The 14,589-nt window shown below is 34.7% G+C and overlaps 1 protein-coding gene across 1 annotated transcript in view; it reads right to left on the bottom strand.

The window, feature by feature from the left end:
• Window positions 1–14,589, bottom strand: part of LOC149790355 (uncharacterized) — a 58,361-nt gene that overhangs the window by 8,461 nt on the left and 35,311 nt on the right. The window contains exons 5-6 of the mRNA XM_089972401.1: window positions 13,342–13,473; window positions 8,670–8,812 (exon numbers count right to left, since the gene is read on the bottom strand). Of these exons, the coding sequence (XP_089828527.1) occupies window positions 8,670–8,812; window positions 13,342–13,473 (275 nt within the window). The remainder of the gene's footprint in view (window positions 1–8,669; window positions 8,813–13,341; window positions 13,474–14,589) is intronic.

Raw genomic sequence — 14,589 nt, 5'->3', positions numbered from 1 at the left:
AATTTGTTTCTCATCGACACGAAATACATTAGTACCTCAAAGTAACAGCTGTTTATTTTGCTTTTCAAATTTTGGAATTTGATTCTCAGCAACGGGAAAGTTAATCCCGCTAAAGTTTAAATTATTAACATGACCAGTAGAATTCGATACTCGATAAGGATGAAATCGTGCAGGAAATAACGCTAATAATACTGCCCATTGTAAACGTATTTATCATAATTATTTACTTTAACACAACATTTGAGTTTTTTATCCAAACTGGCAGCTCGACATATGGGCTACATTGCAACAGACTAAATTTCATTGTGTGCAACAGTATTTCCGTTATCTTATCAAATTTCCAGCCAGACCCCGATGTAGTGTATTATCTATTTCCTGCAATAAATCGTGAAATATATTATCTGACAAAGATATTAAATATTTCCCTGTTAAAATCCGACTAGATTTTGATATGATATAAGGATTTTCGAATTCTTCACGTTGCCTAGCAGCAAGCTGCTCTGCTGCAAGGTGCTCTGATGTAGGAATCTGATCAATTAGATCATTCTCGTCTTTCTGTGGGGATTCCAGGGATATATTTAGCTTAGTTAGCTTGATACAGAACTGCACTATTTTTGTCAAGGCTTTGTGCGTGGCAAGCTGGGATACAATGGTTGGCTCAAGCAGATGACAAAGTTTGTGACAGAGAAATTTGTAAGTAAACATTTATTACTGAATCGAAAACTATTATCAAAACCAACAATGCGGTTGAGATTTTTATGGACCGATATCTTTATGTTGAGAAAAGACTTTTCTTTGCTATATCGGCAAGTTTCATCATTCTGTAACCACTGTTTTATATTTCTTAATTTGAGTGTGCTGTGAAATGTTTCAATTAAAGATTTGGTAAGCAATAATATATTATGGAAAATTTATACCAGATGGCGATGATCATCAACGATCTTGCAAGAAACCAAGAGATTATCTTATGTCACCCGACATATAATCTTCATGCTGGTAACGAGCTTGGCACTGTGATAAACATAAGATCAAAAAATGCCGTTGGGGTTCGAATTTTGGCGGGTTATAAGATGAAAGTGAAAGGTGTTGATGATAGCGAATACCCCGGGATGTCCTTTACAAGATTTTGTCTGGACCTTGTTTAGCGGTGATGATATTCCAGACGGAATAAGAGTTTACCATAGCAACAGCAACTTTACTGACAACAATATCGCCAACTTGTCATTACAAAATGGGTTTCGACTACATCCAGTCTATGATCTATATAAGGCCAATGACAGACGTACTTTTAGAAGTGTAAAAAACAAAGAAGGTTATTGGCAGTATTAGTGATCTGGGATATCTGCAAGTTGTCATGCGAGGAACTAATACTAATCAAGTGTGTTACAGATCTCACAGGGCCTATCCCAAGTGGTTGTGTCATCGACCACAGGAACAGAATTAAAATCGATAACCGAATTGATAACGTAAACCTTGTAACACAGAAATAAACAACGCGACGAGATATTTCTGGAAATGTTGACAACTTTAAAAATCTTAGATCTGTTATATTAACTAACTCAATGACGGGTGAAGAAATCTCATTTCCCTCTATAATTGCAGCTTCAAAGTATTTTAATATTAACTCAAGGTTATTGAAATTTGTTGCTGATTGAGTCTTTAAATCTGCTACATTGAAACGAACAAGTGGGATAGAACCGTGTTTTGATATGAATCACCTGCTATTTAAAATATTAGCGACGTCACTGTTTCTAGAGCAGTAATTTGGATATTTATTTAAGGTTTCTTTGTCGTATTCTGTACTGCTCAACAAAATCAAATTATTTTTTCGCTTTCTACTTCAAAGCGAGCTACCATGTTGATGTCACCTCGGAACAAATTTCTTACACCTCTTCCAGCCGAAAGGGATTTATAATATTAGCTCTGTTAACATATCTGTCCATATTTGATAATTAACACAAAATTGCATTTTATTCACACATCAATTTTCAGAATATTTCTTAGATATTCCTAGTCAGACAGCAGTGAGCTCATTTCATAATAGTATCTATATCATATTTAACAAATATTTTATTTCTCAAGTTATGATACCTCAGAATCTGTCAGTAGCATACCAAACGAGTGAGGATCGCATTCAGCGAGAACATTCACACACGTTTGTGTTTTGATTGCTCATAGAGAGCTTGACACCGTCGAATAAGAGGCTCATATTTAAGATTTTAGTTCTTACACTTTCTCGTACTTGAAGTACAGCTTTATGTACCAACAGAAACACGTCCTCGTCTCTTGTATTAAAAGTTCGAATTCCAGTTTTGTTAAGTTCGTTTGAGTTTCCATTGAGATATTCAAAATACTCAAACTCTATTGTTGAGTCGAGTCGTCTGTTGGTATTTCCTCGGCCTGGTCAACACAATTTTTCACAGACATTCTTTATCTGTTTTATTATTAGACAAAAATTAGAACGCAGCGATATCTCGTCGAATGTCTAGTTTTATTTACCAATTTTCTAATAATTTCTTCGCCTGGTGGAGACAGCAGTTTCTTTTTTCGTCGTTTTTGTTACCGCCTTAGTAGTTTCTGATGTTGGTGATATTTCAAAAATCGTTTGTTTTATATCCATTTCTCTGACGATAGGTGCAATCGGTGATCCACCCTTGATGTTATCAGCAATCTTCTGCCCAAGAGCTGAACCTGCTGCAGAAGAAGCTCCTGTGGCAAAATCTTTTGATGCGTCTAACGCGATAAGCGCTATTTTGTACAATTTCAGGTATATTTTCAGTTATTTTGGAGAATATATTTCGAAAAAATCCTCATACGATATTTCTTTAATAACTTTTTCGTTGTTTCATTTGGTTATATAAAACTGTCTGATAAAATTTACTGGCATTAGTTAACCGATCGACCTCAAGTGCAGATATTGTGTTACAATTTCGTTATTGATATTTAGCTGCCGGTCGGATTAATCAGTCAGTGTCATCGTGACAGAACATATTTGATTTTGAAAACTAACAGGATAGTAGATTATTTGTCTTGGATTTGCTTGCATAAGTAATCCAGGTGGTTCGCCAGGAGGAAAAGAATACATAGTTTGACCTGGACTACCTCGTGTTGTATACCACTCGCTTGCAATAAACCAGTTTATTAAAATCGAATTTACTGAAATGTAAGCACTTTGCGATTCAGCAAAACCATATTGTTTTCGAGAAAAACATAACAACTGTCCAATGCTATTTGTGGTACTGAAATCAACAATAAAACCGTTTTTCAAAGTATATTTGGCATGGTTTATATAGCTTAGTATGAGTTCGAAATTATCTGATGCAGATTCAACTTTAATTGTAATAAACAACTGTTTTGCTTTATTTTGATCTATAACGTTATAAGCGCCTTGCTGTATCCAGAAAGACATCCAACCCCGTCCAGCTGCCTGGATCGATTGAAATGTAAACTTGTCATTAACATTACTACTTCTGTGTGTCATTGATTGCCGATTAGTAGCTGATACTTGTCCTATTTCGCATTTCGTCGGGGACGTTTGCGTCCCTGAGTGCAGGTCGATTGGTGGATTGTGAATAACAGATTAGTTTGCACTATCCGCTATAGGCTGTGATGGATCAAGCAGTAATGTAGTTGATAACATTCTTATTTTATCTGATAGATAAAATTGAACTGCTGGCAGTTTGTGCTTTGCTGTTAACGAAATAATTCGCGACGATAAGATCGCATTGCAAACTATAATATTCGTTCGATGTTAGATAATCGTTTGATCAGAGATTATCTAAAATTTAAACAATTTCGTTGTCCCTTTCTGTGCTTGCATTTCCAGGTTCCTTAGATGATTTTAATATCATCAGACTATCAACTATCTTAGCGGTCGAGTTATAGATATTGGCACCTTTACTTTTCTTTCCGTGTTTATCCTCTGGAAGGCGTTTATCACGCATTTTATCAATATCCTTAAATAGCTGATAAAATGTCCATTTGTACGGAAATGTTTTAGTTATATACTTGTCAGCAGTGTACGACTTAATAATATATCAAGCGAATATTTTATTCGGCTTCATCATCGGCTTTGTCATCGGCTTCATCATCGGCTTCGTCAATATTTTCTTCTTCTTGTTATCCAGCATCTCGAATATCTTTCAGAATTTGAATAAAAACGTTGCATCTATCTTCTGGCCAGTTGCTAGTTTGATAAACATTGTGTTATTCTCAAGGAATATGATCTATCAAAATACTGTTGCAATCTTCGTGTGGTCTTGATTCTCTCGTATTTTTTTCTATAAAACCTAATTGGATCACCTTTTGAGAATTTTGTGACCATGATATCAGTAAGTTTTTTTTTCTTCTCCTTCCTGATGTTGAATTGATCAAGAAATTATTTTTGTGGTGCCTCTTCCTATAGCGCACTACGGTTTCCCATTCCCTCAGTAACTTTTTCTGTCCTACTTCAAGTAGACCAAGTAGTCCTTTCTCTGACGACTTTTTAAGATCTGCCGATGATACCGCAGAAATATCCGGCTCTTTGCCAAGTACGGCCTCGGTTACTGGCCTGAAGAGTCTAGCAGTTTCTTCTGCCGTCTGCTGTAGACCCTGACGTTCCTGCTTACCATTTTTTTGAACGCAGCTCTTGTTGCAACACACTTCTTTAGAACTAATGTTAGGTTTAGGCTGAAAGACCAGTTTTCAGATATTTACTGTAAAATTAATTTTCACGGTCTAAAAACCTAACAACTCCATATCTGAAAATACGATTTCGATCTCTTGCTAGCTGATAAATTAACAAGAAGCGTTATGATAAAGTTTGAAAATGTGTCTTTCAATACACCCCCGCACTGTCCTTGAACTTCATTTTATACGTTGATATTGTCTAGTCCAGCAAATATTATGAAACAGCCTGTATTTCTCCAGATTAATCGATCCACGTAATAAAAGTCACAAGCTAGGTTGATTGCATTATATTTTCTGTTGCGCGATAAGATTTTATCTTACTCATCTCAGAATTTCTCAGCGGTATCTCATCAAGCACAATTATTTTATGCTCGTCAGAATCTAGCTCAGCAACGGAAATTAAATATACGAGTTGTTTTATGATAAATATATCACTGCCTACGCTGGTCCATTTTTCAGTATTTGGTTCTATTATCTGAGCAGTATGCATTTATGTAGCTGTTGATTGAGTGTGTAGATATAGACTCGATCGTAGTTGAAGAGGTCGTTAAGTAATAGATTTATTAGAAGGTTAGTTCTGCAGATCCATTTCGTTCTACCATCAGATAATGACAGTCCCAAAATGTCGTGGTTATTCTGATGTTTGAGTAAGACCTCCGTGTCAAAGTTGATTATGCTCATTATATACCAGGTAATCACAAAATTGTATCTCGCAGTAATAATATGAATGAACTTTTTCACAAAATGTGGTACCTTAATTGACAACACAACGGAAAAAGAATCTACAACCACTCTAGCCGGCGCAGAATTAACAAATTATATTTACATAATCTAGGGCTACAATGACAGGTAACTTAAGTATGTCAGGTCAGCGTGTGCTAGACAATGAGATATCACATCCACCTATCGACCCAGATAACTCACAAGCATTAAGTTTTGCCCAACTGAATACTGTCAGTAATGGTAAGTTATTGTTGTCGGGTGGAAATATGACCGGAAATATCAACATGAGTAAAAACAAATTTGTAAATCCTGAAACAGAATACCCCCGCTAACATAAATAACTCACAAGCGGTAAGTTACGCACAACTCATCGTGGTAGATACGTTGCCATGATCTGGTGGGACGATGACTGGAAATATAGATATTGACGGGAAATTAATATTTAATACTCATTTGATACTACAGCTTTACCAATAACGATACTGTTATACGTTGATGATAACATAACAACGAATATTTCATCACGGGAAGCGAAATCCGGTGATACGATGACAGGTATGTTAAGCATGGGCTCGAATAAAATAACGAAGACTTATAATCCAGTCGCCCCATTTGATTTTGAAAATCAATTTTATGTTGACGCTGCAGCAACAGCGGGTACAATTTCTTCTGCATATACCAATTATCTTAAAATTCCGGTGGTACAGTTACAGTGCGATCGATATGATGAAGAACAAGATAACTGCTACGTACGTAACCGTTTCTACATCGGATCTTACCAATAAACAGTACGTGGATAGCGTTACGTAATCGCTTGCAGTTGGTGGTAGTACAAAATGAGCTATAAGTAATATCGGTGATATTCCACATCTCGCTGATGCTACATATAATCGTTTAGGTTTTGTTGCATCTGTGGCAAGTTATCTTTCGGAGAATAATCCAAGTTATGCGTTCGCGTTTAACAGCACTGTATCACAAGGGTTACAATGGATCACAGACGTAGAAACATCAAACTCATGGATCAAAATACGGTACTAGCGGTAGTTGCAGTGTGGAAATTTCAACTGTGAGGTCGAGTAAATGCTAAGTTCAGAAGTGTTTACAACTTTCGATTAGAAAGATCAAATGATGATTTGACCTGGACTACGCTGTATAATATAATAAGTGGTCATTTTACTACTTCCCGGCAATTTATACTTTATCCTGAATTTACCACAAGTAAGTACTCGTATTTCCGGACTATTGTATTCGCTAGAGGTCCTTACAAATGTTTGTCGAAGTTTCAGATATATACACTCGATGAACTAGTATAGATATGGCGTGTTAGCACTCTGTGATTTAATGTAATTGTAATATATAACGTCTATTGATCCTCCATCGATCAGAGTCGCAGAAGAGTTTTCTAATTTTATACTAAAATCGAAAATTGAGATCAAGATAGCCGACTTTGATCAGCTAGACCTAGAACGTGTTGAGGAGACAAGAGCGATAACTATAATTGCTCGAATGAAGAAAATAACTTTAAAATCACCCGGTTTAACTGAGGACAGCGATAACTTTGCCAAAGTTTCAGGAATGAGAGTCCCTCAGCTGAGATACGCGATAAGAGACTTTGATATAATTGGCAAACATTCTCATGTAAGTGACTTCGAGCAATGGCAGTTAAAGGTTTAAAAATATTTGATGCACACACTGCTTCAGTTATAAATAATGAAACTGTATTATTTCTTGATAAATCTAACCATGCAAAATCAAAATTGCATGATGAATAGAAACCAGAACAAGACTAAAGAAGATTCACGACGAGCTTGACAAACAATCGTAATCTCAAGGACACATTTGCTAAACGTCTAGTATTTCGTGTACTCGGTATGGACTATTATGATAAAAAGACGCTGTTAGAAATAGATACGAGTACTGACACTAACCTTCTAACAACAGCATATCTAGTTCTGATAGACTCTTTCACCGGCGGTAAGGAAAACAAGGACATATCTGACATTATCGCTGAACTAAACATAGAATCAGAAATTGAGTCTAGACTACAGTTATATGGTGATGTCGAAAGAGATATATTTTGTCCAAAGCTTGACAATATTACAACTGTGAAACCCGTGATTATTACAGATTATGAAATACATAATAGTTCTAAAAACATTGCGATGAAAACCAAACAAAATAAGCTTGAAAACCGACAGAAGCAAAATACAAAAACTATCAAGGTGATTTTTGCTGAATATTTAAGCCAATCCCGCCATAAATATACGGCAAGCTGATATTCGAGGTCTTTTAAGTTTTTCAGCAGCATTTTCAATTCTCAGGCAGTATCTAGTACGTAAGATTTTTTTCATGAGACGATTATGTAATGTTGTTAATTATATCGACAAAACGGAATATATTTATCAAGATAGAGTCAATGATATTACTGGAATATCATCAGGTTCGATCCCTCGTTTTCTTCCTTAATTTTAACAGATATGACGATACCTCATCTAAAGTGTATGATAAGTATCGATAGTTTCTTGCCAATCCTGTCAACACAAAATTTAGTGCTCTGATCGATAAGGTTTCAGCTGAAAATATTTTAGTACGGCAATTTAAATAACTGCTGAAACAGTTTCATAATGACGAAAAAAGAAACAATAAACTTTAATCATATTTCATCTTGTCTCCAAGACAATGATAGAGATGAAATGATCAAATACTCTAAATAATACCATAAAAAACTGTACTATATTAGATAAGCTAGAGAATTTTATAGTAAAATAATAAGCGTGCTTGCTCATATTAATATGATATTTACAACTAATGGAATTATTTCAGTGGGGAGCATTAAATCCATTATTGTTAATATTGCCGGGGGTAGGTAGCATTTTATCAGCGGTCAGTAAAAATATCGCACCAAAATACGAGAACAAAAACATGTCCTGCAAAATAGCAATAGCAACTTATAATAAAATGTTTAATGAACTTTGAGTTTTTCTGCCCGATGAGAAGTTTTTCATGCTAGAACTCATACGGGAACTGCGAGTCAAAGACGATTTGCTTGCCTGAACAACTTGTTTTCAAAATTTGTTTAGAATACCTCGGGGAGGGGCCTTGTGATGGTAATCATGCTATCGTGTTAATACAAAATAGGGTTTTGGCTTAGATACCTTATTTACGCTGACTACTCAAGTGTCTGTGGGTAAAACCTGCTAGCCTTGCTATTGGTCAGGACAAGACGGTGCTAAGTATGGTTGACTCATAAGCTGAAAAGAAGTATTAGGAGCTACCTTGAAAGGTTCATTTAGCAGGGGTATGTAGAAGGTCTCATTCTGCCAGTCACGGCCTGTAAGATAGTCAAGTGTAAATCGAGGTGTGAGATCCTCTTTTTTCTCGCTCTCCTTCCATACAAACACTTCCAACCTCGATAGCACTGAAAGAGAAAAGATTACTTCAGAGCCTTAATTTAAGAGTAAGGAGTATGAAATATGAGTGAAGTGAACAAGTCAAACTAGATTCAATATGCGTAAGGCAGATAGAACTGAAAGAGCTAAGATAACTTCAGAGCTTTAGTTCAAGAGATTTTAGATTTTTATTTACATTTTCATGTATGTATGTATGTATGTATGTATGTATCTATGTATCTATGTATGTATGTGTGTATGTGTGTGTGTGTGTATGTATGTATGTATGTATGTCTTTATGTATGTATGTATGTATGCATGCATGCATGCATGTATGTATGTATGTATGTATGTATGTATGTATGTATCAAGTTATAATCCTAAATATATATATATATATATATATATATATATATATATATATATATATATATATATATGTGTGTGTGTGTGTGTGTGTGTGTGTGTGTGTCTGTGTCTGTGTGTGTATCGGTAATAGAATAAGAATAATAAATATGATTGAAGTGGACCAGTCAAACTAGACTCAACACGATTAAAACAGCATAAACCAAACCATGTTAGATAAGTATTATTACCACCTAGTTTATTGTGTATCACGATACCACCTACTTTACTGTGTATCACCATCCCACTCTATTTTATTGTGTATCACCATCCCACTCTATTTTATTGTGCATCACCATCCCACTCTATTTTATTGTGTATCACCATGCCCGATTTTTTTTTACTGTGTATCACTGTCTCACCCTATTTGATGCTAGAACATTAAAAATGAAAATAAATATTACTAGACCAGCCAGACCGCTAATGAAAAAACATACAGATTCAGCCCAAAGCCAGCTGTGTTCAAGAATAACACTAATACAGTAAACGTTTACATCTCATAAAGTTTTTAAAATCCAACCTTTTGGAACAGATACAGACTTGTAAATTACAAATTTGAATGATGATAACATGGAAAAATGTATCGTCTAGCCAGATAACAAGGTGTTTAAAGCAAAGCAGACTAGTGCTATATTACGTATTTTAATGTGGGAAACGCACACATCTTTAGTAAACAAAATTCACAGTACAACTTGAAGATCTCATAAAATTTAACGGATCGCACTACGACGAGTCAATACAAATATATTTAGACCTTTGGTAACATTTGCAATCTTTTGAAATTACTTAGGAAAGGTTGCATATAATTGAAAATAAAAGTTACTTGTTTTAGACGGTCGTAACGTAGGCTTGGCAAAGAAACTAACTGTAATTTATCACGAAAGGTTATTCTCAAGTGTGATATTCTTATTAAGATCTTAAACGTACATTTTATTACAGAAACTTCGATCAATGGTGAGTTAAACACGAAATCAACAATTTTTATTGTTTGGAATTCAATATTTTCAGAGAGGACATGCTGACTTTTTGCCGTTTAACATGAGATCAACAAAGCTATATTTTATTGAATTCAATACTTTTCATGGTGAGTTAAACATGAAATCAACAATTTTCATTGCCTGGAATTCAATATCTTCAGAGAGGTTTGTATGTTTACTTTTTGCCGTTTAACATAAGATCAACAAAGCTATATTACATTGAATTTAATATTTTTTAGAGAGGTTTAAATATTTTTGGATTATGTTTCCAGCTAAATATTAATCAATAATGTACCAAGTATTGAATTTAATATTTTTACTGACAGGTGATATTTATTGTTGTTCTATTTTAACATGAAATCAACTATGCATATATTACTGAATTCAATATTTTGAGAAGGCTGATGTGTGTTTTACAGTTTATAATGAAATCAACAACGTACACAGTATTATGTTCAATATTTCTAGAGAGGTTATGTATGTTTTGCAGTTTAACATGAAATCAACAACGTTCACAATATTGAATTCAATGTTTTCAGAGAGTTGATGTTTGTTTTGCGGTTTAACGTGAAATAAACAACGAACATATTTTTGAATACAATAAATTTTCAGGGAGTTAATACTATTTTTTGACAGTTTAACATGAAAGTAAAAATCCCATTATGTGTCTATTTTCAAGTCTGGACCGACAAAAATTGCTGATAGCCAGCTATGTTCAAGAATAATGTTAATATAATCAAGGTGTTCATTTTACAATTAACCTGTTGAGGGCAATATGTAAAGAAGACTCATTAATTTGAACAGTTCACTAATTGGATAAACGTATATCTTCTTAATTTGTTCTGTACTGGTCATACTTGTCCTTTTGTATAGTCTAGAATGTATGTAGCATAGTAACATTCACGTGGTAATTAGTGAAACAAATACATAACCCATATTAAAACGTAGCATGTGGATCACAGTGATGGTAAGGCTATAGTGCTACTGGCGGAATCAGCTATACAATTTTACTATTCCAGCATAAACTGCATCCAGTAAAAGAAATGTAAATACTACCTAAACATGAAGTCACAGAGAAATGGTTTTCCAGTACACTCGCAGTGCTTATCAAGATAAATTACTTCAAAAACAAAGTCCTGATTCTAATTAAGACGTAATGCATATATCATCCCCAAAACACAAGTTCCATGACTTACTGTATATAGCACATGTTTCAGTTTGAACCAGTATTATAATATCACTATATGAGTGAAATCAATATTACAGGCATGGTACCTGTGGATGTAACATATATGATTCATATTTGTTGCACAAATTGCATATACTGATGACCACAGGTGATATAATCAGACATTGTTGATATGTGTATATAAATTCCACGCATTGATCATCCATGATATCTGTGTTTAACTTCTATGCACTGTTCATCCATGATATGTGTGTATAAATTCCACGCATTGATCATCCATGATATCTGTGTTTAACTTCTATGCACTGTTCATCCATGATATGTGTGTATAAATTCTACGCGTTGATCATCCATGATATCTGTGTTTAACTTCTATGCACTGTTCATCCATGATATGTGTGTATAAATTCTACGCGTTGATCATCTTTTTAAAGAGACATAAATTCTAAACCTCAATCCAAATATCAGGATCTCCAATGTAAATTGTTCGTATATTTGTGTCGAAACTGAGTCAACATGCAATGAACGTTGTGACAGCAGAATGCGGATGAAAGACATCACAAGATCCTTATGAAGAGAAGGATTTTTCACTGTGAAGAATTGCAGCATTTCCAAGAAATGCAAAGACTTTTTATGACTAGGAAACATTTGGTTAAAGACTCAGAACAAGTTGAACAAGATGTTATACATTGACATTAGTTACTATCTCTACGAAGGTCTGCCAAACGTGTGTTATTAACAGAGTTTCAGTTTGATAGAACAGTTCAGAGACGTTTCAAATTATGTATCTGATGCAGAACATAATCGTGTATAAAATAGCAAACTTAACTGTTAAATTGTCTAACACAGACAACAATTGTCTTAGCTTGATTTGAAGTGTATATGAATATAGATTGTACTATAGCGATCTTAAATTAGCTAACGTTTAATAAGGCTACCGCTATGAAAGAAAACGAAATTAAAATGTTGAGGCGCATAAAATCTATATTTATTTTCTTTTAATAAGCTCAGCCAAACATTTAAAACAACTGTTTCTTTTCAAATTAGTCTTATGACATATGGTGTAAAAAGAAGACATGAAGAATATTTAAACTAGCAAGCTCGGCAAATACGTCTCGAGTTTCCCTTTGACTTCATGCTTTTGTATCAATATATGCAACATCAATTTGCTGTTTTCTCTATTAAAAAATTAAACTTATATTACCCGGTCCACCTTAAAAGATGGCCCCCTTTTGGCTGGACTACTACTTTTCTAAATTATTTTGTATTTTAATATCATAACACATACATCAAGGTGGGACACACACATATAAACATGAATATTTGCATACACATGCACATATATATTGTATTTTTCACGCAGCTTTAAAAAATTTCAACGTATATATATATATATATATATATATATATATATATATATATATATATATATATATATATATATATACACACACACATATTAGGAGAGAGGGAGAGAGAGATACACTGGAACTTCAGTGGTTCAAACGCAAGACATCACTCAAACAATGTGTTTGTTCTTTTCTTGTCCGCGACCTCGATAAAGTCACAAAATCAAACATTTGAGTACAAAGTTTGGAATCTGCTGCTCAATGATCTCTCTGTCTCTGTCTCTGTCTTTCTCTCTCTCTCTCTCTCTCTCTCTCTCTCTCTCTCTCTCACACACACACACACACACACACACACGCAGCAACATTACTGTTTACCTTTACAACATGTTAACAAAAACTGAAGGCATCACTGGGATTAGATGAATAATCGTGCTTGAAATAAAGCTTGCCTGATTTAGATACTCGGCGTTTTTTATTTCCCATGCATTTTGTTCTAAATATTTTCCTTTTTCTACCAAAATGAAATAAATACTAAAGGAATATAGTATGGTGACCATTAACTCCTGATTTCACGCGGAATATATTTATATGATTGAATTTCCAAATGTGATAAAATATCATCGTTTGTTTATACTTACACCCACTACCGTAGCTATGATACCAAAAGGAGAAACACTGGCCGCTTTCGTCTGGCATATAAAATGGCGACTTAAGAATCGCTTGATCACCGTACTTGTTTGGCGCAGACGTCTCAATGAACATGTAATGACCTGAAACGGAGCAGATATAACGTGTTGTATACAATGTTGTGTTATATACAATGTTGTGTTAGATACAATGTTGAGTTATATACAATGTTGTGTTATATACAATGCTGTGTTATATACAATGTCGTGTTATTTACAATGTTTTGTGCGATTTGATTGGTGTTTTGTGCCACACCTGTACTAGAAATGATTGTGCAGAGGCGCCTCACCCAGAGAAACACTCTGGCAACTAAACTGACCTGGCCTGGTTAAGTCCAGTAACCAACTGACAGTCAGGCATGCTAGCCATTGAGCAAGCTCAGTCCGTGCTTTAGAAATAATGGACCTTAGAACAGTAATTTGTGTGAGAGAATACATTTAACTATATATGTTTTGTCTGAGAATCGGATTTACACCCCTCTGACCCTCGCGAATCCCCCAAGGGCTGCATCCAGAATCCGACACCCATCGTTATCATCCTCATGAAGCATTATTTTAAATATGATTACCATCTCCAATACCGTGCAGGAGCAAGTGACAAAGACATGCAGCTGAAGAACAAGCTGCACGAACAACAAACGCACATACACAGGAACGGACATGATTGAACACGACACCGCTTCAAAACTGTGATATTTGCAACATTTTACTGTATTGTAATAAATATTTAGCAAGAAATATGATTCAATGTCCCTTATAAGTTGATATGAATAACATTACATTTTCTATCCCAATGAAACACAGTTTTCACCAATGGAAGCTTTTATTTAGAATTAATAGATGGTTTATGACACAACATGGACCTTAGTTAAATTTAAAGTAGTAATGACGTACTATCGGATTAAAATCTGTCATCAGGTGTTACGACTGTATGTTCTGAAACTAAGTAACAGAAAGTGAAACCAACAAGTTTTATAAACTTCAAGCAATAATTTATTTCCTCAAAATACAAGTCCAAAAGAATAGAGTTCCAAATGAATTTTAATGGTGATCTCAAAGAATTCTTTTTTTTAAGTACTGACATACCAGTAACCTCACCACTCCGGTGGTCTAAATTGTTAGAGCGTCCGCCTCAGATGCGGGAGGTCGCGGGTTAGAACCACGGCCGAGTCATACCAAAGACTTATTTAAAAAACGGGA

This window comes from Sinohyriopsis cumingii, chromosome 10 (genome assembly GCF_028554795.1).
Source record: "Sinohyriopsis cumingii isolate HCF-2022 chromosome 10, ASM2855479v2, whole genome shotgun sequence".
In the NCBI taxonomy this organism is placed as follows: Eukaryota; Metazoa; Mollusca; class Bivalvia; order Unionida; family Unionidae; genus Sinohyriopsis; species Sinohyriopsis cumingii.
This window is presented reverse-complemented; position numbering and strand designations above follow the sequence as displayed.